The sequence below is a fragment of the Anomaloglossus baeobatrachus genome, chromosome 9 (genome assembly GCF_048569485.1).
Source record: "Anomaloglossus baeobatrachus isolate aAnoBae1 chromosome 9, aAnoBae1.hap1, whole genome shotgun sequence".
Taxonomy (NCBI): domain Eukaryota; kingdom Metazoa; phylum Chordata; class Amphibia; order Anura; family Aromobatidae; genus Anomaloglossus; species Anomaloglossus baeobatrachus.
Genome location: NC_134361.1, coordinates 84,561,841 through 84,586,710, shown reverse-complemented (window position 1 = coordinate 84,586,710; position 24,870 = coordinate 84,561,841). Strand labels below are relative to the sequence as shown.

At 47.6% G+C, this 24,870-nt stretch overlaps 1 protein-coding gene across 1 annotated transcript in view; it reads right to left on the bottom strand.

Moving 5' to 3' along the window:
• The window catches only part of LOC142251236 (short transient receptor potential channel 5-like), a 576,680-nt gene that overhangs the window by 146,292 nt on the left and 405,518 nt on the right, over positions 1 to 24,870 (bottom strand). Inside the window, exon 4 of the mRNA XM_075323853.1 lies at positions 6,434 to 6,770. Within this exon, the coding sequence (XP_075179968.1) occupies positions 6,434 to 6,770 (337 nt within the window). The remainder of the gene's footprint in view (positions 1 to 6,433; positions 6,771 to 24,870) is intronic.

The window sequence follows — 24,870 nt, the reverse complement described above, 5'->3', positions numbered from 1 at the left end:
AATTGTTGAAAAATACAGGTATACTTTGCTTTACTGTGGCATCATCACAACGAAATACAGCTCATATTAAGAACACAGGTAATTTTATGACATAATTCCAATAGAACACAGGTAATTATATGATACAATTCAATTAGAACACAGAATATAATCAAAAGCTATAGTGACATAATCAAAATAGAAAACAGCAAAAGAATACATTTAAAAAAAATGGTGTGTTCATATTAGAACACAACCCAGTGAAGACTACACAAACCACAATAGTGCAGAGGCCATACAAGAATAGACAATTGAACATGGAAAAAAAATAAGTACAAGTCTATATTATATTATTTTATATTATATTATTACAGGAGCGTGCTAACATGCTGTTCAATGCAGCATCACCAGCGGTGATGCGCGTACCTGTGTCCTGCCACTTCCGGTCCCTGTGGGCGGGCTAACATGCTAAGAGGGTGGAATGAGTGCAGGAAGTAATGCCCTCATGCCTAGTCCCTCCGCTGATTAGCACATCATAAAAGATCTTTAGAAATACTTTTTCTAAAGATCTCTTTATCTATGCTACTAGATACAGGGACGGTTAGGCAGGGATTAGCAATATGCACACAGATGAGCTCTTAGTTCTGGGTTTATATTGCAACTTGGCCAAGTTTCTATACTTTCTGAGGACCCTCTGCACGCACACTGATGAAGGTCTTTGACCAAAACGTCTGTGCTTGTGCTGGTCCTACAAGTTCTTCACAATAAAAAACACTCTTCACATTGATATTGAGTGCCAAGTTTCTACATCAACTAAGATTTATTTGACAGGCATGAAGAAAAAGAGGGGAGATGTTAAAGTGAGGAAGGAGTTTGTGCCGTTACACCTGCCAAAAAGTTCTTAGGGTGTTCCATTACATACAAAGAAAATAACCATGTATAAAACAAAATTTCTGTAATTGCAATACATTTCTGGGAGAAATACTTTATTTTCTGGAACAATTTCAAGGGTGTCAACACTTTTGTCTGTAACTAAGCTGAATTGACAACATGAGATGCTCGAAGCTGCTGAGCTCACTGATTAGCTGCAGCACTGTCAGTGTAGTAGACACTAAAAGATGTTAAGGACCAGTTACACGCAACGACGGATCTAACGATATATCGCCAGGGTCACGGATTCCGTGACGCACATCTGGCATCGTTAGCAACGTCGTTGCGTGTGAAAGCAAGGAACGGCCGTTAACGATGGAAAATACTCACCTTATCGTCCATCGTTGACAGGTCGTTCCTTTTTTAAAAATCGCTGATTCTAGAGGACGGAGGCTGTTCGTCGTTCCCGAGGCAGCACACATCGCTACATGTGACACCCCGGGAATGACAAACTGCAGTTTACCTGCGGCCGCCGGCAATGCGGAAGGAAGGAGGTGGGCGGGATGTTACGTCCCGCTCATCTCCACCCCTCCGCTTCTATTGGGCGGCCGCTTAGTGACGCCGATGTGACGCCGCACAAAACGCCCCCTTAGAAAGGAGGCGGTTTGCCGGCAGCAGCGACGTCGCTAGGCAGGTAAATACGTGTGACGGCTCCCAGCGATTTTGTGCGCCACGGGCAGCGATTTGTCCGTGACGCACAAACGATGCGGGCGGGTGCTTTCACCAGCGATATCGCTAGCGATATCGCTGTGTGTAACACCCCCTTTAGAGGCAGCAGCAGCAGAGACTAGGTGCTGGACCTGGAGAAGGTGAGTAAAGCTCGATTTTTTTTTCATTTTTTTCATACAAACTGCAGCCAGACAAGAAGTTATCTGAAACCTGAAACACTCTTTTAATAATTTGGTCTAGTGTATTGGACCCACATCAAACAATTATCTGGTTATGTTAATAGTTGTCACGCTCCCGGTGTCCCGGCAGCCCTCCTTAACCACTGAGCCGGTTCCTGGATCGCACCACCGCTCCATACCCACTGATCCAGTCGTACCTGCATCGCACCACCACTCCGTACCCACTGATCCAGTCGCACCTGCATCACACCACCGCTCCGTACCCACTGATCCAGCCTCGCCAGCGCACCACCGCTCCTTGCCCACTGATCCAGTTCACATGTCCGCCGGTCACGCCTGCCGCTCCCGCTCATGCTCCCCTGAGTCCTGTTCCTGGTCTCAGGAGTCTGACTCTGAGCCTTAGCCACATGGTTCTGTATAGGACCGGGCCGCGCCCACTCTCCTGGTCTTATTGGCCCAGCACACCTGCAGCAGGAAATGACATGAGGCTGTGCTGGGTATATAAGACTGACCTATCCATGTGGGCGGCGCCTGATCAACGTGTCCTGAAGCTTGTCTTTTGAGCTAGGTGCTCAGGTCCCCTTGTGCTGTGTCCTGTTACCTGGAGTACTGTTTGTCTTTGCTACCGGGTACCTGTGCCTGTTTCCTGTATTGTCCTAAAGAACTCCGTGACCCTGGTGACCTGGTTATACCTGTCCCTGCCACGCCAGTGCTCCGGCTGCCGTGTACCCTGCCCTCCGGTGGGGTGCATGGTCCAGTGGATCCACCTCCTGGGCCCACCAGTCCTCCTGGCCCTGACAGATTGATCAGGCCATGGATTCCGCCGGAGCACAAACGTCTGAGCTGGCTGAACTACGCCAGGAACTGGTGCAACAGCGGGACACCTTACACCGCATACTGAAGTTCCTGACGTCTGTGGACCACCGGTTGTACACGTTACAGACCGCCGCCTCGTCTCCGTCCATGCAACAAACGGTGTCTGGATCCGAACCCGTTGTCTCCGCGGCCTCGCAACTTCACCTCGCTGCTCCGCCTCGGTATGCCGGGGACCCCAAGAACTGCCGGGGGTTTTTGAACCAGTGCTCGCTGCACTTCAAATTACTCCTGCACCTCTTCACTTCCGACCAAGCTAAGATAGCCTTTGTGATGTCCCACCTGGATGGCGAGGCGTTGGCCTGGATAAATCCGTTGTGGGAGAACGAGGATCCGGTGACGACCGACATCCGGGAATTCCTTCAGGCTTTTCGAAGTACCTTTGATGAACCGGGATGCACTACCGCGGTTACCTCCTCGCTCCTCCGGCTACGCCACCAAGGAACCCTGACGGTGGGCCAGTACGCCATCCAGTTCCGCACGCTTGCCTCCGAACTAGGCTGGAACAATGAGGCATTGACGGCGGCCTTTTGGGAGGGCCTGTTGGGCCGCATTAAGGACGAATTAGCCGGTCGTGACGTTCCCCGTACTTTGGACGCTCTGATATCCCTAGCCACCCGGATTGACCTCCGTTTCCAAGAGCGAACCAAGGAAGTATCCCGGGAAAAGCGACCAATCCGTCACATCTCTGTTCCGCAGAGGTCTACCGTTCCCCCGCCACTGCCGTTCTGCGATTCTACTCCTGAACCAATGCAAATTGACCGACTGAGCCAAGCTGAGCAACGCCGTGCAGAGCGACTCGCCCAGGGCCTGCGTTTCTATTGTGGAAGCGGTTCACATCTGCTCCGCTCATGCCCTGAGAGACCAGGAAGACCCCGAGTCCAAGGGATGGTGGGAACCGCCACCCTTGGCACCGGAATCCCCTCCGTTCCAGTTACGCAGACTGTCCAGGTGACGACGGAGAAGATCAGGTTCACAGCAGAGGCCCACATTAATTCTGGGGCAGCGGGTAATTTCATACACCAGTCTGCAGTGAACCGATACCAGGTACCGGTGATCCCGCTTGCCAAGCCCCTCTGGTTCGCCTCCGTGGATGGTAAACCACTATACGAACCTGTCCGGTATACCACTGAACCCGTGAGACTCCAGGTTGGCATTTCGCATACAGAGACCATTGCCTTCTAGGTCATCCCAAGAATGGCTCCTGAGCTCCTGCTGGGTCTGCCCTGGCTACAACTCCATGACCCTGACATCAGTTGGCGCTCTGGCGCAATCACTCGCTGGAGTCCCTTGTGCCATGATAACTGTCTACAGCCCGTTCCTCAGCCCCTGGCACCTGAACCTGTCATGTCGCAAGAAGAAGACGAAACGACGCAGTCCAGTGTTGTACCACAGCTCCTGGTACTTGAGCCTTTGGTACCACCGGGTCCTGAAGAGACGACACAGTCTAGCGTCGTTCCACCGTCCCTGGCTATTGAGACTTTGATGCCACCGGCTACTGAGGATGAGACACTGTCCTGTACCCGGTCCGAGACGCCCGATCCGGTCGTCCAAGACTCCAGTCCTACTTCTGACTGTCCTCCCCTTTCCGTTGCCTCCGTTGCCGCTGACTTGGGTTCTCCGATACGGGACATGATGGCCATGAAAACGGTCCGGGGTAAACAGTCCTTCCTGGTCGATTGGGTGGATTGCGGTCCTGAGGCCCGGTCCTGGTTGTCCCGGAAGTACGTTGCTGCCCCTCTTCGGCGCGCCTACATGTCCCGGCCTCGGGGAGGGGGGCTTCAAGGGGGGGTACTGTCACGCTCCCGGTGTCCCGGCAGCCCTCCTTACCCACTGAGCCGGTTCCTGGATCGCACCACCGCTCCATACCCACTGATCCAGTCGTACCTGCATCGCACCACCGCTCCGTACCCACTGATCCAGTCGCACCTGCATCACACCACCGCTCCGTACCCACTGATCCAGCCTTGCCAGCGCACCACCGCTCCTTGCCCACTGATCCAGTTCACATGTCCGCCGGTCACGCCTGCCGCTCCCGCTCATGCTCCCCTGAGTCCTGTTCCTGGTCTCAGGAGTCTGACTCTGAGCCTTAGCCACATGGTTCTGTATAGGACCGGGCCGCACCCACTCTCCTGGTCTTATTGGCCCAGCACACCTGCAGCAGGAAATGACATGAGGCTGTGCTGGGTATATAAGACTGACCTATCCATGTGGGCGGTGCCTGATCAACGTGTCCTGAAGCTTGTCTTTTGAGCTAGGTGCTCAGGTCCCCTTGTGCTGTGTCCTGTTACCTGGAGTACTGTTTGTCTTTGCTACCGGGTACCTGTGCCTGTTTCCTGTATTGTCCTAAAGAACTCCGTGACCCTGGTGACCTGGTTATACCTGTCCCTGCCACGCCAGTGCTCCGGCTGCCGTGTACCCTGCCCTCCGGTGGGGTGCATGGTCCAGTGGATCCACCTCCTGGGCCCACCAGTCCTCCTGGCCCTGACAATAGTTCAGACTTTTTTAAGGCTTCCCCACAGACTTCAGCATGTATAACAATAAATCTTCCCATGGATATCTAGTATTTGTCAACAATGATAAATGGGCTAACATTTGAAATCAGAAATATTTCCAATAAAATGATCATTGGACGGATGTGTATAAATTGGAGAAATAATGATTCAGTTGAGAAGTTTCCCCAGCAAGACAATTAAATCATTAAAAATACAAGTAGCACAATTTATTTTACCATTTAAATACAATGCTTTTGTTAAAAAGTTTGATGAAAACAGCAGACTAATGTCTATATCAGCTTTGGGCATTGTCATAGCCCATGACTTGGGAATAATTCAATGTTTCCAATGCCGTGTATTGTCTTTCTGTTCCTAGGCAGAAGCTTTGGCTTTCCTTGTATTTTGTCCCTTCCTCTTCCTGTAGTTCTGTGATGTCAGCATTCCCTGCCCTTCTTCTCCATGTAGTGTTTCGTATCAGCCATTTTACATGTAACACGTGCTGTCTGCTCTCTAAGAAAATCACTCCTTTTACCTGCTGCATTATCATCAATACAAGATTTTCAGTTAAACATTCATCTTTTCCTGGAGTCTTCTTGCAATGAGATTGTGGCTGAGTTAAACTATCTGAGGAACCGATATGAACGTGAATGCGGTAATATGGATAACCCAGGAAGAAAACGGTCTATTCAGGTGCCATGATGTCCTACATATCCGTGAGACAGAATAGGCATTCAGGCAAATATTTGAGAAAATTTCAATGGATCTCTACACCTATAATATTTATGACCTATTAATAAGACAGCAATCGATATTTCATCATTTGGACTCCTACCTCTGAGAACGTGCTGACCAGCATATTGAAGAAGCTGTGGTGCTTCTGTATGTTACTTCAAAGACCAAATATGAAGACGAGCCTCTATAAGAGGACAACCTGGGCACAGTGCTTGCAGAGACACCATGGCTTTTATTGTACTGATTGATGGTGTCACATTTGTTGGACCGTCATAAATTGAACATTGATGGCCTATCCCAAATTTAACCTATCAATCTAATTTCAGAGAACCTCTATAAATTTACGGATTGGAGTAATTGTAAATCCATGCATTCTAGGATACTTGCCTAGAAGATTGTCATATACAATGTGACCCAGTGTTGTGCAACATTTTGTTATTCCACCATAGGCAGATTTTTTTTTTTAATTATATATATGTAGAACTCCTTGTAACAAATGTCAGGTTTCTCAACACTTTTTCTGTTAAATACAAGTCCTACAATATTCACATACAAAATGTAAGTAGTGGAACTTACCTAGAACCCATGGTAATATCATCCACTCAACCACAGTGGGGGGAGGTCCTTGCATGTGCAAGTCAGTCCTAACTATGTGCTGTGATGCCAAAAGCAAGAAGAATAGGAAAGTGAGATAGGAGGCTGTGTGGCAAATAAATTTGATGAATGGCTTTTTAATGAACAGTCCCAGCCTGCTCTTGGGTGCGATTAAATATGCCATAGAAAGCACAGGAAAAAGCAATCCAATGGTGATGCAGGTCAACAGCTTCACTACCCAGTGCTTCCGGCGCCAACCTGGGAATCCATCGTACCACAGTGTAGCCAGTAACTGCTGGCAATTTGGCTGTGCCACAAACTGAAAGTATAAAAAGAAAATAATTAGAATAGATTCATCAAATGCACAATACATAAAATCACTGCAATGATTTTAACATCTTTTAAATATATATATAGTAGGAGCCAATTATAGCCTTGACAGCACACATCACCGATGGACCTTTATGTAGAACTTTGCCTCTAAAATTGAAAGTCCTTAATTGATAAATGGGACAACATTACCAGAAGGAGGTTCAAGTATTGCTTTGCTATCTTCTACAGTGTCATAGACTTTGAATAAGGCTACCAAGTAGAGATGAGTAGACCACTTCACACAACCCTGGTCCTTGGTCCAGGTCAGTGCTTTTTGGCCATGGACAGGAGTTTCACAACTTTACAGAACTTCTGGGTTCCTGACATTGCCTTGGATTCTTTGGCCAAATGTGATGTCATCTAAACACTGTGAACTAAACAGGTGACACCTTGATGGCCTGGCTAAAGGTGCTTAAGATTCCAAAAAAAAGGAGCTTCGCACAGCTCCTGATCATGACCAGAAAGAATAGACCTGGACCGTGGATCAGGGTTGCAGGAAGTGATCTGATCTTCTTTACTGCAGAGCATAAGTTTTACTTTTGCTTCATTCATCTCCTACTCTTGTGGCTGGTAAAGAACTAGAAAAAATTTAACCCCGTTCTGCTGATCAGTGGGAATCCCTCAAGTTGGGCCCCATGTATCTCTACCACTAATCTGTTATCCAGTGTAGAGCTGATCATTGGTTATGATTGGACTAATCCTATAGATAGGAGTTAAAAGAAATACATTGCCATATTATCCACCACCATCACTACTGGCACCTGGAAGAACTGTATTACATCTTACCTCAACTTATTCATCTCTATACAAATACTACATACAGGTTTAGGAGCCTAAAGAGGTTGAAAATGTCCTTCTGCCCTTTTTGGAGACACCAGTAACATAAAAGATGTGATAGCTTGGTGCCCTATTTCAGATTTTTTTGGGGGGTCCAGGATCTTAATCTCACCTCTGCCCAGCCATACTGCCTTGAAAGTTTATCTTTTTCCCATTATACTCTTCCTATTTAGAAATTGAGTCCAATGGAAATCAAAATTGTTTAAACTCTTACTTGTGGTCTTCATGATGATCAGTTGACTACAAAATGAATTATTTTTTGAAAGACTGATATAATGCCTTTCAGTGTGCTTAAGTGATACAGTGTTTGGACTATTTAGATGTCAAAGTTAAAGTAATTTGTAGGAAAAAGTGTGGCTGGCACCTCTGCGGAAATGTGACGTGATATCACACATTGAGGAGGATCTGTTCACAGGAGCTCTCTTTCTCTTACTTAGTCAAAGCTTTTCACACCTTGTGCAGACGCCGGCATTTTACTCAGGAGTAAACCATTTATTGAGTGTTAAGCATATGAGACAGATGAATACATTACCACTTAGCCGTCAATTAAATAAAACCTAACCTGTGTCATTTTTATTATACGTTCTTCAAAAGATTCACTTTTATTGATTGCTGTTTTTTTTTTTAAAAAAAAACCCCACTTACATATTAGAGATAAATTGGCAGAACTGGATCATTTTGCCTATTTTCCTGAAGACCACCTGATGTGTATTTGGGCTTCCCAACTGTATGTACAAGGCTAGTTTTAGATAAATTGGGTGCCTGGGTAAAAGATTAAAGTGGGGATCTAAATTCTAAAATATTACAGCCAAATATTTAGGTTATATTTACATGCACTGAGTTCACATCGTTAAAGCACCACTCCAGCGAGTTTTTTTTATTGCACCGTTGGAGTGGTGCTTTAAAGGGAACCTGTCACCAGAATTTTCGATATTAAAGGGAACCTGTCACCAGAATTTTTGCTATTAAACTAAAAGAATCCCCTTCTGCAGCTCCTGGGCTGCATTCTATAAAGGTTCATCTTGCTACTGGCCCCCTTTCAGACCTAAATAACAACTTTATAAAATATTACCTTTTGCTATGGTAATGAGGTTTGCTGGCCCCGGGGGCGGGCTGTATTTCGTCTGTTATCCCCCCTCCTGCCGCTGTTCGCCATCCCCCAGTGTTCAGTTACATAGATGAGGCCGCCGCCCTCATCTTCCGCAGTGCTCCGGGAGTCTCGCGCATGCGCAGAGGCACTATCGCGGGACTGAGCACTGTTTTCAAAAAAAGGTAAACGGGGATGATAAAAATAAGTAATGGCCTGCACAAGCGCAAAACGGTAGAGGCAGAGATAAAATATATGTTCAAATATGGTAAAGATTCAAATATGTTTTTGAGTCATTTTGCTGTCTCTGCCACTGGGTGCCTAGATTCTGCACCAGGCATCATGAAATCTGAGGGTTACCAAAGGATTAACTAGTATTAACTAGTGTTAGAAAGTTGGTGTGAATATTCAACATTTTGCCACTTATGTGGGCGTGACCTGTTCTTAATTAGGCCATACGTAAGGTTCATTTGTCTGTTAAGCCAAGCAAAGTTAGCCACTGTCTCCAGTGAGATTGATTGGAGCCCTATTGTCTGTAAATGTGGATTGCCTCAGCCCTTCTGATTACATAGTTCAGAGGAAAATTATGCAGTCTGATTCAATAGCGAACAATAAGAAAGCAGCCATCTCCACGGATCCTATAAGAGAACTGAAGTGTATAAAAGGGCCTTTCTTCTGTCACCAGGGATAAATTCTACATAATCTCATTTTAGGAGCTATGGTTCCAGCTGGAAGAGGACAGAACTGCTTGAAGATTCATTCTACAGGATTTCAGCCTAGGATCCACAGTTCCAGATAAAGGATAACAGAACTGTTTAACTGCTGAATGCTGAGCCCACGTAATTGCTTGAAGAATCCAGGTTGGGACAGCTTGGTCACCTGGCTTCATATCTTGCTGGAACATTTTCAAGTTATGTTGCGCAAGACCAGCTAATCAAAATGAGACCCACTGGTTCAGAAGGGTAGGGGCAGAAAAATCAAGGAACCATGGCACCAGACATTCTCCTTTTTATTACTTTATTGGTACACAAGAAAAGATAAACATGTGATTTTTCAGCCACACAGTGCCTTTATCAAGCCATAAAAATATGCAATCACAAAGGTGGATGTCTGAAGCCTTGGTTCCTGGAATTTTCTGTCCTGTTATGACCTTGCACCAAGTATGCACAGACTACAAAGGCCTACAAGAAGTGGGAAATAGGAGGCAGTTCTCAGGACTCCCATCCAGTAGTCTAGATGCCACAGATTACTGACGTGGCCGATAACCACATCCTGCAAATTGAATCACGCAACCTTTAGTTGCAATAACTGTTGGAATACATTGAATCACTAATGAGCAACTAATTATATAACTTTATAATAATAAGTTACTCTAGCTTTCCACGATTATTAAACCCAGCATTACAGGCTGTATTGAGTCAATAAAGACTTATACACTTAATAGGCTCCAATTGATCAAAGTGATTAAGCCAGAATTCTGGTGTGAAGCATATTGAAAAGTTGCAAAACTCAACGTGTTGAGCAAAAATGTAAAGATTGGTCAAGGCTGGGATGGAACGGGGTAGCGAAAGGGGTACTTTGCGGAAAAAATCTTGCTCTAGTTTTTCATTGTTATATTTGTGGTGCAGTGCAAGGTCTTGATGAATCGTGGTCACACAGATTTCTATAACTTTTTCCCCCATTGTTTGTAAGACTCTGTCCATTGGATACCACCTGGTATATTGTTTTTCGAAATCCCCTTATATTAGGAAGCAGCACTGAGCAAGTTTCCCTTCCTTTATAAACTGTTCCAGGTATAATATTCTGAAATTCGGAAGAATTTAGCTGACAGCAAACACTGAAAAGGTACAGAAAATTGGAAGAAGTCTGGGAAGCTCAAATAAATCACATGAAACACTCCAAAAGTAGTATTCAAGGCAGATCTGTCATTGTGATAGACTTTAAAGGGAATCTTTCAGCAGATGTTTGCTATGTAGTCTGAGCACAGCATGAATTAAGGGCTGAGACACAGATTTCAAGGATCTGTCACTTATTACGCTGTGTGCTGTTGTTTAATACAATTCATGTTTAATCAACAGGAGATTATCACTGCCCAGATTATAGATCACTTGAGCCCTGGTCTGACCCAACCCTTTTCCGATAAGCAGCTCACTGTCAATATACAATGTACACAGAAAGCTGTCCTGTGGGCATTCTACATCTAAGAACTCTGATTTTGTCACATCTTGCTGCACCCAGTAAGCTAAGTGATTCATCATTGAAATCAGGGTCTCTTTTCCTACATTATGCTGCTCTCAGATGAGGTAACAAAAACCTGCTGACAGATTCCATTTAAGTGACTGAAGGTTTTAGAGTAAAAGGGGGAAATTACAGGAAACTAATCACCAGGATTTTCGTATGTAACCTAAAGCCAGTGCTATACTGGTACTATCAAGCTGATTCTATACATACCTTTAATGGTCAGCTCAGATGTTTAGGCTCTGAAATCCAAGAAAGTAAAGTTTATAAAATCAGCAGCTTCTTGAGTGACAGCAGCTGAGGATCAGATAATAGCTGGGGGGGGGGTATTCATAGTTCTCCCTTCCCCCTGTTAGAATTAGCATAAGTATTACACCATCGATTCACTTTTTCACTTGCAGGACCTGTGTGAGGTCATACCCATGTGACCAGAAGGGGCGGTGCCTCAGCCAACAGAAAAATGTTGCTTTGTTGGCTGTGCCCCGCCTCTTCTGGTCACATGGGTATGTCCTCATACAGGTCCTGCAAGTAAAAAAGTGAATTGATGGTATAATACGTATGCTAATTCTAACAGGAGGAGGGGATAAGTATGAATTTGGGTGGCACGGTGGCTCAGTGGTTACCACTGCAGTCTTTCTGGGGTCCTGGGTTCAAATCCCACCAAGGACACCATCAGCAAGGAGTTTGTATGTTCTCCCTGTGTTTGCATGGGTTTCCTCCGGATTCTCTGGTTTCCTCCCACACTCCACAAACATACGCATAGGGAACCTAGATTGTGAGCCCCAATGGGGACAGTGTTGCCATTGTATGTAAAGCGCTGTGGAATTAACAGCGCTATATAAATTATTAACTATTATTATTATTATTATTATTAATAACCCCCCCCAGATAGTATCTGATCCTCAGCTGCTGTCACTCAAGAAGCTGCCAATTTTATAAACTTTACTTTCTTGATTTCAAAACTTAAACATCCGAGCTGACAACTATGGTATGTAGAGAATCATCCTGATAGTGCCAGTATAGCACTAGCTTTGGTTTATTTATGAAAATCATACTGATTGGTTCCCTTTAACAGACCCTAAATCCATCCACTAAGGAGCTGTCCTGCCTCTACTGACAGCTATACTAATACTGTGATGTTATATCAGCAGGATATGCAGGTTACAGCCACACATCAGAAGTTTGGCTTTCAATGGACCCTCCTTTAAAGAATGTTGACCTTGTGGTAGGTTTTTTTAAAAATAGAAAATAAACCTTTAAATGAAAAAATATAAACAAGTGATGTAAGAGAGTCCTTCAGAGACCTATGTGTGCACGAGAGCTGCAAAGAGCTGATTCTGCTGGCATGAAATGGAAAATTCATTGGTCATTGCATATAAATAACTTCACCTCCTTCTAGCCACTTCTGCAGTATTTGCATTTCTGTTTGGACCTTGAGAAAAATATCTGAAATCAGCAGTGTGGCAAGAATGCGGTATGACGTTGCTTTATTAATGTATTTCTTTATTGCTATTCAATACGCATTACTTTAAATCTGTTTGGCTATCAGCTTCGATGTGCCGCATCGTCAGTTTGAGGCTCAGTTTCTGCCAACACTCAGGACAGAAAGCAGCAGGTTCCGCAATATCATTTTCTAATAAGCTCCAGACACAAATCATCCATCATTTTAATTGGTCTTTTTTTCTACTTTGCTTCTGCAGATATTAATTTCAGACCTGGTATTCATCTATTCTATTTTTAATTTACTATTAATCTATAGCATTTATGAGCTGCAAAAAAATTGGTATTATGGGGCCTGGTAATAATGTGGATCTGATCTGCTCTATTGCGGCAAAATGCTGCGGGGAAACTTGAAGGAAAGATTGGGATAATATTTCTCCAGCTTCAGTTCTAAGCAGTGAGCTGAGCACTGAAGAGTCTGGCCTTTCTACAATATGATGACTCCAATAGCAGAGAGTAAAGCGGGAAGAACTCAAAGAAACAAAATGTAGATGATAAGTGGATAGTGTCACGCTCCCCGGGTCCTCACCCCCGCTCCCCGGCTCACCTGCCACGCTCCCCGCTCTCCAGCCTCCGGTGCCCGTCCTTCCCAGGCCCCCTGGTGCCCGATTCCGGCGCCCGACGGCTTCCCAGGAGCTGGCTGGCTCCCCTGCGTCCTCCTCTCAGCCTCCTTCCCTGGCTTCTGGCACCCGGGCGGCGCGCATGCGCATTAGGGCGCGCGCGCGGTCACTGACCCTTTCTTAAAGGGCCAGCGTCCATTAACAGGAAATGAGGTTGAACAGGTACAGGGTATAAAGGGGGTTAGTGTCCAAGGGGGCGGGGCCTGATCTTCGTGTTTTCCAAGCTAGGAGTCAGGTCTCCTTGTGTCGTCTTGCCATACTCACGTATCTCTCTTCTAGAGCTGATCCTGCCTTGCCAGCCGGGCCTGCTGAATCCCGAACCCCGCACGCTGTCCGTCTGCCATCTGACAGTCCGTACCATCTCGGATCCCTGCAGTGACCCGTCATCTCGCTCCAAAAGGTTCCGGACCCCGCCTGACATCATCTCGGCTTCCGAACCTGAGCCACGTCACCCGGACTACCATCCGTGACTCCGTGGTCCCAGGGACTTCTTCGGTACCTTCACTTGCACGGACTGTTCTACTGCCCATACTGCTGCAGCTACCGGACTCCTTACCACCATCTTAGAGTTCGGCCCAGTGGATCCACCTCCTGGGTCTGCCCGACCGCCTGGCCCTGACAGTAAGATCAGGCCATGGATCCCGCTGCAGCACTAGCGGCCTTGCAAGAGGAACTCCAACGCCAGCGTGAAGTCCAGACCCGCATGCTGAACTTTATGACTTCCGTGGACACCCGCCTGTACACGTTACAAGCGGCAGTTACGCCTTCAACGTTCCGGGCCTCCACTAGTCAATCCACGACTCCCGCACCCGTGGCAGCCTCTTCGAATGCTTCCCAACTCCGTTTGGCTTCACCACCTCGCTATGCCGGAGATCCCAAGACCTGCAGGGGCTTCATAAACCAATGTTCCCTTCATTTCACGCAGCTACCACACTTGTTTGCCTCCGACCAAGCCAAGGTCGCCTTCATCATGTCTCACCTAGAGGGCGAGGCACTGGCGTGGATGAATCCCTTGTGGGAGAAGGAGGACCCTATGACCAAGGATCTTCAAGAGTTCCTGCAGGCCTTTCGCAGCACCTTTGACGAGCCGGGACGCGCCTCTGCGTCTGCTTCATCCCTTCTCCGCCTACGTCAAGGAACACTGACGGTGGGCCAATACGCCATCCGTTTCCGCACCTTGGCTTCAGAACTCGGGTGGAATAATGAGGCCCTAACAGCCGCCTTCTGGGAAGGACTCTCGAGTCGCATCAAAGATGAGTTGGCGGGTCGTGACGTGCCCTCCACCCTAGATGCTCTGATTGCCCTAGCAACTCGAGTGGACCTTCGTTTTCAGGAGCGCTCCAAAGAGCTGTCTCGTGAGAGGCGTCCGGTACGGCATTCTTCTCCCCCACAGAAGCCCTCCGTCTCTCAGTCATCAACAGCTGGGATTCCCGTCCACGAGCCCATGCAGATCGACCGAGTACGACAGTCTGAACAACGTCGAGCAGAGCGGCTTGCCAAGGGTCTCTGCTTTTACTGCGGAGAGGACACACACCTCCTACGCTCCTGTCCGGAAAGGCCGGGAAACTCCAAAGCCTAGGGTTGGTAGGAGAGGCCACCCTAGGTGCTGGGACTCTCTCAGACCCGGTTATGTGGACTGTGCAAGTGTCAACGGGAGAGACGCGCTTCACGGCTGAGGCATACCTCGATTCTGGAGCAGCAGGCAATTTCATCCAGCAGGCCACTGTGGACAAGTACCAGCTGCCTGTTACTCTACTCGAGAAGCCCCTAGTGATTGCCTCTGTGGATGGGAGACCCCTCTCTGATACCATCTCCTGGGTCACCAGACCGGTCGAACTGCGTATCGGTGCCCTGCACACCGAGAACATCGCTCTCTACGTCCTTCCACACATGTCCCATCAAATCCTGCTGGGACTTCCCTGGTTGCGGACTCACGAACCATCAGTCAGCTGGGGTACTGGCGAAATCACCCGATGGGGTCCTGCTTGTCATGAGAAGTGTCTGAAGTCCATACAACCCATCCGACGACCTCCGGTTCCAGAGAACCTACCGGAACTACCCTCGGCCTATTGGTCCTTCGCAGACGTTTTTGACAAGAAGGAGTCTGAGGTACTTCCGCCACACCGTCCCTACGATTGTGCCATCGACCTGCTCCCAGGAGCAACACCACCTCGAGGACGGATATATCCGTTGTCTCCCGCCGAAACCAGGGCCATGTCTACCTACATCACAGAGAGCCTGGCAAAGGGATTCATCCGGAGATCCTCCTCTCCTGCGGGAGCAGGCTTCTTCTTCGTTAAGAAGAAAGAGGGTGACCTACGCCCATGCATCGACTACCGGGGTCTGAATCAGATCACCGTCAAAAACAAGTACCCTCTGCCGCTCATCCCCGAATTGTTCGACCGGCTCAGAGGAGCCCGTGTGTTCACCAAGCTGGATCTGCGGGGTGCCTACAACCTAGTTCGTATCCGCTCTGGGGACGAATGGAAGACCGCGTTTAATACTCGCGATGGGCACTATGAATACTGCGTGATGCCCTTCGGCTTGTGTAACGCACCAGCAGTCTTCCAAGAATTGGTGAACGACATATTCCGGGACCTCCTCTACATCTGTGTAGTAGTTTATCTGGATGACATCCTTATCTACTCTCCGGACCTCCAGACCCACAGAGAGAACGTACAGCTGGTTCTACAAAGACTGAGAGAGAACCGTCTCTACGCCAAATATGAGAAGTGTGTCTTTGAACAGTCCTCTCTTCCTTTCCTGGGATACATCATCTCGGGTACTGGACTGCAAATGGATCCAAAGAAGGTCTCCTCCATACTCAACTGGCCTCCCCCTTCTGGACTGAAGGCAATCCAACGGTTCCTGGGATTCGCCAACTACTACCGCCAGTTTATCCCTCACTTCTCTGCCCTGACTGCTCCTCTCTCCGCTTTGACCAAAAAGGAGGCTAATCCAAAGGACTGGTCACCTGCGGCCGACGCCGCGTTTTGCTCACTGAAGCGAGCATTTGCCTCCGCTCCTGTACTCCACCGTTCGGAGTTAAACCGCCAGTTCACCTTGGAGGTGGATGCCTCCTCCTCGGGAGCCGGAGCAGTGCTCATGCAGAAGTCCTCCTCCGGGAAGATGGTGACTTGCGGTTTCTTCTCCAAGAGCTTCTCAGCGCCTGAACGCAACTACACCATCGGTGACCGAGAACTATTGGCAGTCAAACTGGCTCTGGAGGAGTGGCGCTACCTCCTGGAAGGAGCAGTGTACCCCGTGATTATCTACACGGACCACAAGAACCTGGAATACTTGCGGTCCGCTCAGCGACTGAACCCACGGCAAGCCAGGTGGTCCTTATTCTTTGCCAGGTTTGACTTCCAGCTCCATTTCCGACCCGCGGACAAAAATGTACGCGCTGATGCCTTGTCTAGGTCTTTCATGCCCATGGAGCAGGAGGAAGAGACTACCCAACCTATCATCTCTCCTAGCAAGATCATTCCGGTGGCCCCTGTCACCCTGGCCCAGATACCGCCCGGAAAGACCTATGTCTCTGAGACTGACAGGCAAAAAGTGTTACACTGGGGCCATGCCTCAAAAACAGCCGGCCATGCAGGCCAGAAGAGAACATGGGGTGCGATTGTACGCCATTACTGGTGGCCATCCCTTCGCACGGACGTCGCTGCTTTTGTCTCTGCCTGCTCCTCTTGTGCCAGGAACAAGACGCCCAAACACCTGCCCTATGGCCGTCTTCTGCCTCTGCCGATACCCTCAGTTCCGTGGCAACACATAGCAATGGATTTTATTACTGACTTGCCATTGTCCTCCGGACACACGGTCATATGGGTCGTGGTGGACCGGTTCTCCAAAATGGCTCACTTCGTCCCTATGGCTGGACTGCCCTCTGCTCAGGAACTCGCGGAAGCCTATATACATCACATCTTCCGCTTGCATGGCTTTCCATCCCACATCGTGTCCGACAGAGGAACTCAGTTCACCTCCCGCTTCTGGAGGGCGCTCTGCACACATCTGGGAGTGACTCTGGACTTTTCTTCTGCTTACCATCCTCAGTCTAATGGCCAAGTGGAGAGGGTCAATCAAATCTTGACCTCCTTCTTACGTCACTATGTCAACGCCCATCACGACGACTGGTCCACGCTTCTGCCTTGGGCTGAATTCTCACATAACCACCACATCAGTGAGTCGTCCTCCAAATCTCCCTTCCATGTCGTTTACGGACTTCAGCCCTCCGTCCCATTGCCTGTATCCCCTTCTTCGGATGTCCCTGCGGCTGATACTGTAGCCCGTGACTTCGCTACCATTTGGGACTCTGTCAAGACGTCCCTTGGACGCGCTTCCCAGCGGATGAAGAAACACGCTGACAAGAGGCGTCTGGACCCTCCGTGTTTCTCTCCTGGAGATCTAGTCTGGCTTGCTTCCCAGTACATCCGATTGAAGATACCATCCTACAAGCTGGGTCCTCGCTACATCGGGCCGTTTAAAGTCCTCAGCAAAATCAATGAGGTCTCCTACAAGCTCCAGCTCCCGGCCACGATGAGGATACCCAACTCCTTCCACGTCTCCCTGCTCAAACCGGTTGTCCTTGGTCCCTTCTCCGCTGCTGCCAGTTCGGCTCCTCCTCCTATAGCCGATGACGACATCTATGCGGTAAGGGATATCGTGGCCATGAAGACCGTACGTGGTCGACAGTTCTTCCTGGTGGACTGGGAAGGGTATGGTCCTGAGGATAGGTCCTGGGAGCCCAGGGAGAACGTGGGCACTCCTCTGATCCGTGCCTTCATGTCCCGGTTGCGGGGAGGGGGGCGTGGGGGGGGGGTACTGTCACGCTCCCCGGGTCCTCACCCCCGCTCCCCGGCTCACCTGCCACGCTCCCCGCTCTCCAGCCTCCGGTGCCCGTCCTTCCCAGGCCCCCTGGTGCCCGATTCCGGCGCCCGACGGCTTCCCAGGAGCTGGCCGGCTCCCCTGCGTCCTCCTCTCAGCCTCCTTCCCTGGCTTCTGGCACCCGGGCGGCGCGCATGCGCATTAGGGCGCGCGCGCGGTCACTGACCCTTTCTTAAAGGGCCAGCGTCCATTAACAGGAAATGAGGTTGAACAGGTACAGGGTATAAAGGGGGTTAGTGTCCAAGGGGGCGGGGCCTGATCTTCGTGTTTTCCAAGCTAGGAGTCAGGTCTCCTTGTGTCGTCTTGCCATACTCACGTATCTCTCTTCTAGAGCTGATCCTGCCTTGCCAGCCGGGCCTGCTGAATCCCGAACCCCGCACGCTGTCCGTCTGCCATCTGACAGTCCGTACCATCTCGGATCCCTGCAGTGACCCGTCATCTCGCTCCAAAAGGTTCCGGACCCCGCCTGACATCATCTCGGCTTCCGAACCTGAGCCACGTCACCCGGACTACCATCCGTGACTCCGTGGTCCCAGGGACTTCTTCGGTACCTTCACTTGCATGGACTGTTCTACTGCCCATACTGCTGCAGCTACCGGACTCCTTACCACCATCTTAGAGTTCGGCCCAGTGGATCCACCTCCTGGGTCTGCCCGACCGCCTGGCCCTGACAGATAGATTTTTAAGCTGTAAATAATTTTCTTATTTACAATTTTAGGCCTCTTTCACATCTCCGTGAAAACCACGCACGTTTTTCACGGACGTGTCAAAGGTGGGTATTGCCCTCCATGAGCCGTGTTTATGGCCTACGTGTGTTCTCCATGTATTATCCGTGATAACACACGGAGAACGGGAACTTTCTACTCACCTGTCCCTGGCGTCGCTGTCCGTGATGCTGATCTTCGGTCTCCGGTCCTGCCGACTCCCCGCTGCTGCAGCTTCCGGCCGCAGTGAAGTGAATATGCAATGAGCATAATGAGCGGCGGTCGGAAGCAAGTGACAGTAGCGGCAGAGACAGGAGGGCAGGAGAAGGTGAGTAAAGTTTTGATATTTTTTTCTCAGACACGTGTGTTTTCTCCGGTGTGTGTCACACGGAACACCTCCGTGTGGTCTGTTTGCGTTCCGTGTGACACCCGTGATGCCGGAGAAAACAGGACATGTCTACGTGTGGAGCACACGGGCACACGGGCACACGTATGCTCCACATGGACACACGGTCCATGGCAGAACACGCACGTGAGCGCAGACCCATTGATTTTAATGGGTCTACGTGTGCCCGTGTCTCCGGTACGTGAGGAAATGGACCAAACACGTACCAGAGACACGGATGTGTGAAAGAGGCCTAAGTTAGCGCAATATTACAGTTGAGGTCTTCTCCCATGACACCAGCGCTTCTAAATCACCATGATCAAATCATGGGAGTCAAAGGCAGCATTTTCAATTGCAATCACATAGTTAACTACAGCACAGATATGCCAACTGGACTTTTATTTTATTCTGGACAGCTTTTCAAAAAAATCATGGACTGACAATATTTTATACGGACACATTAGAAAACCATAATAAATCATCATGATAATAAGAGTTACCGTATTTTTCAGATTCTAAGGCTATGTGTCCACGTTGCTTTTTACCTTCTTTTTTGCTGCTTTTTCAACTGCAGCGTTTAATGCCAAAATGGATGTGTTCTGCTCTTCAAGCTTAGTCTGTGGGAATTTGGGTTTCTAAACCTCACTATGCAGTTCAAACTGCAGCCTTTTTTGTGGCAGAAATTTGGGCAACCCAACCCAAATTCCCACAGACTAAGCTTGAAGAACAGAACACATCCATTTTGGCATTAAACGCTGCAGTTGAAAAAGCAGGTAAAAAGCAACGTGGACACATAGCCTAAAACGCACTTTTCCTCCCAAACATTTGGACGGCATATGAGGGGTGCGTCTTATAATCTGAATGTAGCTTACCGTGAGGTAGTGGAGAGGGGTAGCAAGAGAAAGGGACAATGTTGCAGGGGCTGTGCTGCCTGGGCTACGGGCAGTGAGGCACTGGCACTGGCAGGGACCATCTTGAAAATGGTGGCGGTGCTGGGTTCAAATAATGGCTTCCGGAGACGGCGCGTTTACAGATGGAGCTCTCGGCTCAAGATCTCATCTGCGCACATGCCGCCTCTGGACCATTGATCTCGGCTTGTCAATGAGCTGATCGCTCATTCTGTGCATGACCTGACTCCGGGCACCATTTCTTTGAAACCCGCATCGCCGACAGTTTATGGATTTTGCCTGCGTCACTCACAGCGCTCGCAGCTAGCATCTGGGACACCCGCCGCAATGCCGGCAGCAGTGCCCTACTACACCACCACCCCTGCCTTCTGTGACCCCTCTCCTGCACCTCTGACATCCCTCCCTGGTAAGACACCACCAGATTGTAAGACGAACCCCATTTTTTTTTTACTTTTTTTTCTCTAAATTTGGGGTGCGTCGTATAATCCGGTGCGTCTTATAAACCACAAAATACAGTACATATCAGCAGTCCAAAATTTTGATATCAAAATATCAGTTGCAATTACTATAAATTGTAAAATGATGAGAGTTACAGTCAAAATAATCTGTATTCATGTCATCAGCTTCAAGAAAATCACGGATGTCTTAAGTTTTTTTATGAACAGGGGAAAAAAGTGCCCTATTTTTATGGACTGTCCTCGAATTTCTGAATGGTTTGCAACTCAGCTACTAGGGATCAGAGGACCAGTGGAAGTTTAGGTTCTCTAGGTTCAGCGGGATTTTAATTAAAAGTTCGGTTTGGGACCCAGGCTTGAACCTAACTTGACCCTGGACTTCAAATCCCATATAAGTCAATGGAGCCCAAATTTCTGTGCTGTAAAATAGCTACAAAATTGTTGCAGTAAAGGCAAGGGGCTGCAATGGGAAGCAAAGTGGGGATACTTGCCCTGCAAACAAATGTGGATAGGGAATATATGAAAAAAAAAATGACGTGGGCTGCCTCCTATATTAGATAACCAGTGCAGGTAAAGCAGACAACTGCAGGTTGCAATCCTCAGTTGTTTGCTTTACATTGGCTGGTTATCAAAACTTGAGGGGATCCATGCCATTATTTTTAAATTATTTAAAACAAATATTTAAAAAAATGGTCTGGGCTCCACCCTAATTTTAATAATCAGCCAATGTGAAGTAGACAGCTGAGGGCTGGTATTAGTCTGTGAGGATGCATGGTTATTTGGTCCCTCCCAGCCTAAAAAAATGAAACTTGAGGGGCTCCATGCCATTTTGTTTAAATTATTTAAAAAAATATTTTTAAAAAAATGGTCTGGGCTCCACCCTAATTTTGATAATCAGCCAAGGTGAAGTAGACAGCTGAGGGCTGGTATTAGTCTGGGAGGATGCATGGTTATTTGGTCCCTCCCAGCCTAAAAAATGGAGCCCACAGCAATTGCCCCTGGTACGATGGCAACTGGGGTAATACTTTTGGGGTTGATGTCATCTGTGAATTGCACCAACATGTTGGCATGGCAGTGCAGGGTGAGATGATAACTCCTGTTGCTGTCATGACGTGTTTCCTATGAATGCTGGCAGAGCATTGGCCCTCACAGTAACACAGTATTTCTTCTGAAGCATCACTCTGATCAGGAGCAGTCGACTGTGCAGTGATAAAATTCCCTCCTCTGATTAGAAGCGATCAGACTACGCCGTGATAAAAATCCTTAGGGGGACTAGTAAAATAAATAAAAAAGTTGAAAAAAGAGCTTTGAAAAATATACATTTTTTTAAAAAAAACCCCAAACCCAAAATGCAGGATCTAAAACGTTTGCCCCATTGAAAATAAAACAAAAAAACAACACATATTTGGTATCACCACATTCAGAAATGCCCAATCTATCAAAATAAAATCAATTAATCTGATCAGTAAAGACCATAGTGAGAAAAAAATTCCAAACTCCAAAATTATGTTTACTTAGTAGCAGCAACATTGCATTGAAATGCAATACAAGGCAATCAAAATCTTACATCTATCCAAAAATGGTACAATTAGAAACATCAGCTCAATATGTAAAAAAGTTAGCTGTCACTGAGCCCCAGATCACGAGAAATGATAATGCTATGGGTCTTGAAAAATGGCGACAGAGTTTAGGGAAGAAAATCCTGTTAAAATTTTTAGTGAGGGGGTGGTAGTGGGTGCTCTGAAGATGTATATCAGACAGCGCATTCAGGATGTGCAGTGCAGTGTGCTGGTGATGTCACCAAAGGCTACTTTACACACTGCGATATCGGTCCCGATATCGCTAGTGTGGGTACCCGCCCCCATCTGTTGCGCGACACGGGCAAATCGCTGCCCGTGCCGCACAACATCGCCCAGACCTGTCACACATACTTACCTGCCCGGCAACGTCGCTGTGACCGGCGAACCGCCTCCTTTCTAAGGGGGCGGTCCGTGCGGCGTCACAGCGATGTCACGGAGCGGCCGTCCAATAGCAGCGGAGGGGCGGAGATGAGCAGGACGTAACATCCCGCCCACCTCCTTCCTTCCGCATAGCGGCCGGGAGGCAGGTAAGGAGAGCTTCCTCGTTCCTGCGGCGTCACACATACCGATGTGTGCTGCCGCAGGAGCGACGAACTACATCGTTACTGCTGCAGTAACGATAATCGAGAATGGACCCCCATGTCACCGATAAGCGATTTTGCACGTTTTTGCAACGATGCAAAATCGCTCATCGGTGTCACACGCAGCAACATCGCTAATGCGGCCGGATGTGCGTCACAAATTCCGTGACCCCAACGACTCCGCATTAGCGATGTCGCAGCGTGTAAAGCCCCCTTAAGACTATTTGCAGTCACAGGTGCAGGACTGTGGGAACCTCAAGCTGTGAATGCAAATCACCTGAGTGAAGTTACTGCTGATTGCATGGCTCACTCAATCTCTGCATGAACCTCACAGTAGGTGTCATATTCTATGTCTACTCAATGTGAATTCAGATGTGGCAGAACTGGAATTGTCGTGGAACCTCGTTTGGATTACGTAAGACCTGCAAGGGTGTTTTGGGGTTAATAAATTGGTTAAAGAGGGTGATTTTTTTGTCATTTATTTCCAATAAAGAATTTTTGCAGTGTGTGTGTGTTTATTTCTTTTCACTTACAGATTATAGATGGGGGGATCTCATAGACACCTCCCATTACTACTTATCTAGGGACTATTGACAACTGTGAGCTGACATAAACCCCTTATTACCCCGATTACCACCACACCAGGGCAATCGGAAAGAGTTGCTAAAGCACCGGGACTGTCACATCCAATGGGTGCGGTAATTACAATCAGCAGCAGCTGCTATTTTTAGGCTGGGGGTGGCCCAATAAGCACAAGTCTTCACAGCTTGAGACTACTAGCCCCCAGCTGTCGAGTTTTATCATGGCTGGAGAGTATTCAAATTGGGGAGGACCACACGCTGTTTATTATTATTTATTTAAATAATTAAAAAAAAAAAAGCTACATGCAGTTTCTCCTATTTTGATACACAGGCAAGATAAACCCTTCTTAAGAGATTTTTGGGGACGCCTGGTCCTCATGACATTATTGTGGTAGATCTAGAGGAGCTTCGAGACTATGAAGCAAAACAAGTTCTGGGATTCACTGTTTCAGTGGAAGAGTTATGGTCCTGAGGATAATTCAGATGACCTTCATGCTGATTGCCTGATAAAAAAGTTCCATCAGCATCATCAGAGATTAAGGATTTCTGAGGGCCCAGTAGGCCCTCATAGAAGGGGGTACTGTGATGGCTCCATTCTGGGATTAGATCCGATGATCTCTAGTTTTTGGTAGGTTTCCCTTGTAGAAAGCGGAGCACTGGCATGGCTGCATTCCGGGGTTTAATCTGGTGATCTCTGGTAGTTGGCCGGTTTCCCTCTTGGATGGACCACCACAGCCTGTTTTGTGTTGGTCCAATCAATGAAGGATCTCTTGTCTTTCTTATGCTTTGCCTTCCCGTTTAACTTCTATTAAGGTGTGTGTCCTTTCTTGTTTGGTTAGCCCAATCACATTTTGGGAGGGGCTATTTATACTAACAACTCGTATGCCTCAGTGTTGGCTATATTTCTGGATGGATGGTTGTCTGGAGTCCCCGCTCCTTGGTTAAGATCTCCTTAGAGAGAGATTGCAATTCACTTCAATTTGTTTGTGTGAATCACTTCACAGTTTTCTCCTACTTTGTTTAATTTAGGTGTGAGAGGGTTTCCATGTATTGTTATTCTTTTTGGGTTCTTTTATTCTATCATTGCTGAATGGCTGTCTTTTCACATTAATAGCCCTGTGTCTCATCCTCTGCTTGTGTGCAATTCATTTATGTTTATTGTTATTTTTGTGTTATTTTGTGCCTTTATTGCACAGGTGTGTTGTGTGATAAAACTGCACATTTTACAATGGCCTTTTATTGTGGCCAGCCAAAGGCACACCTGTGCAATAAATATGCTGTCTAATCACCATCTTGATATACCAAACCTGTGAGATGGATGGATTTTCTCGACAAAGGAGAAGTGCTTACTAACACAGATTTAGACAAATTTGTGAACAATTATTGAGAGAAAAAGGCCGTTTGTGTACGTAGAAAATGTCTTCGATCTTTCAGTTCCTGCTCATGAAAAATGGGAGCAAAAACAAAAGTGTTACATTTATATTTTTGTTCAGTATATATACTGTACACTGCTCAAAAAAATGAGGGGAATACTAAAATACTAGATCTCAATATTCTAGTTGCAAATCTTTATTCATTATGTGTTGAGAAGAATAAAAATGATCAATGTAAATCAAAATTAATATCTCATGAAGATCTGGATTTGGAATGATGCTCAAAAACAAAGTGGAAAATCCAATTA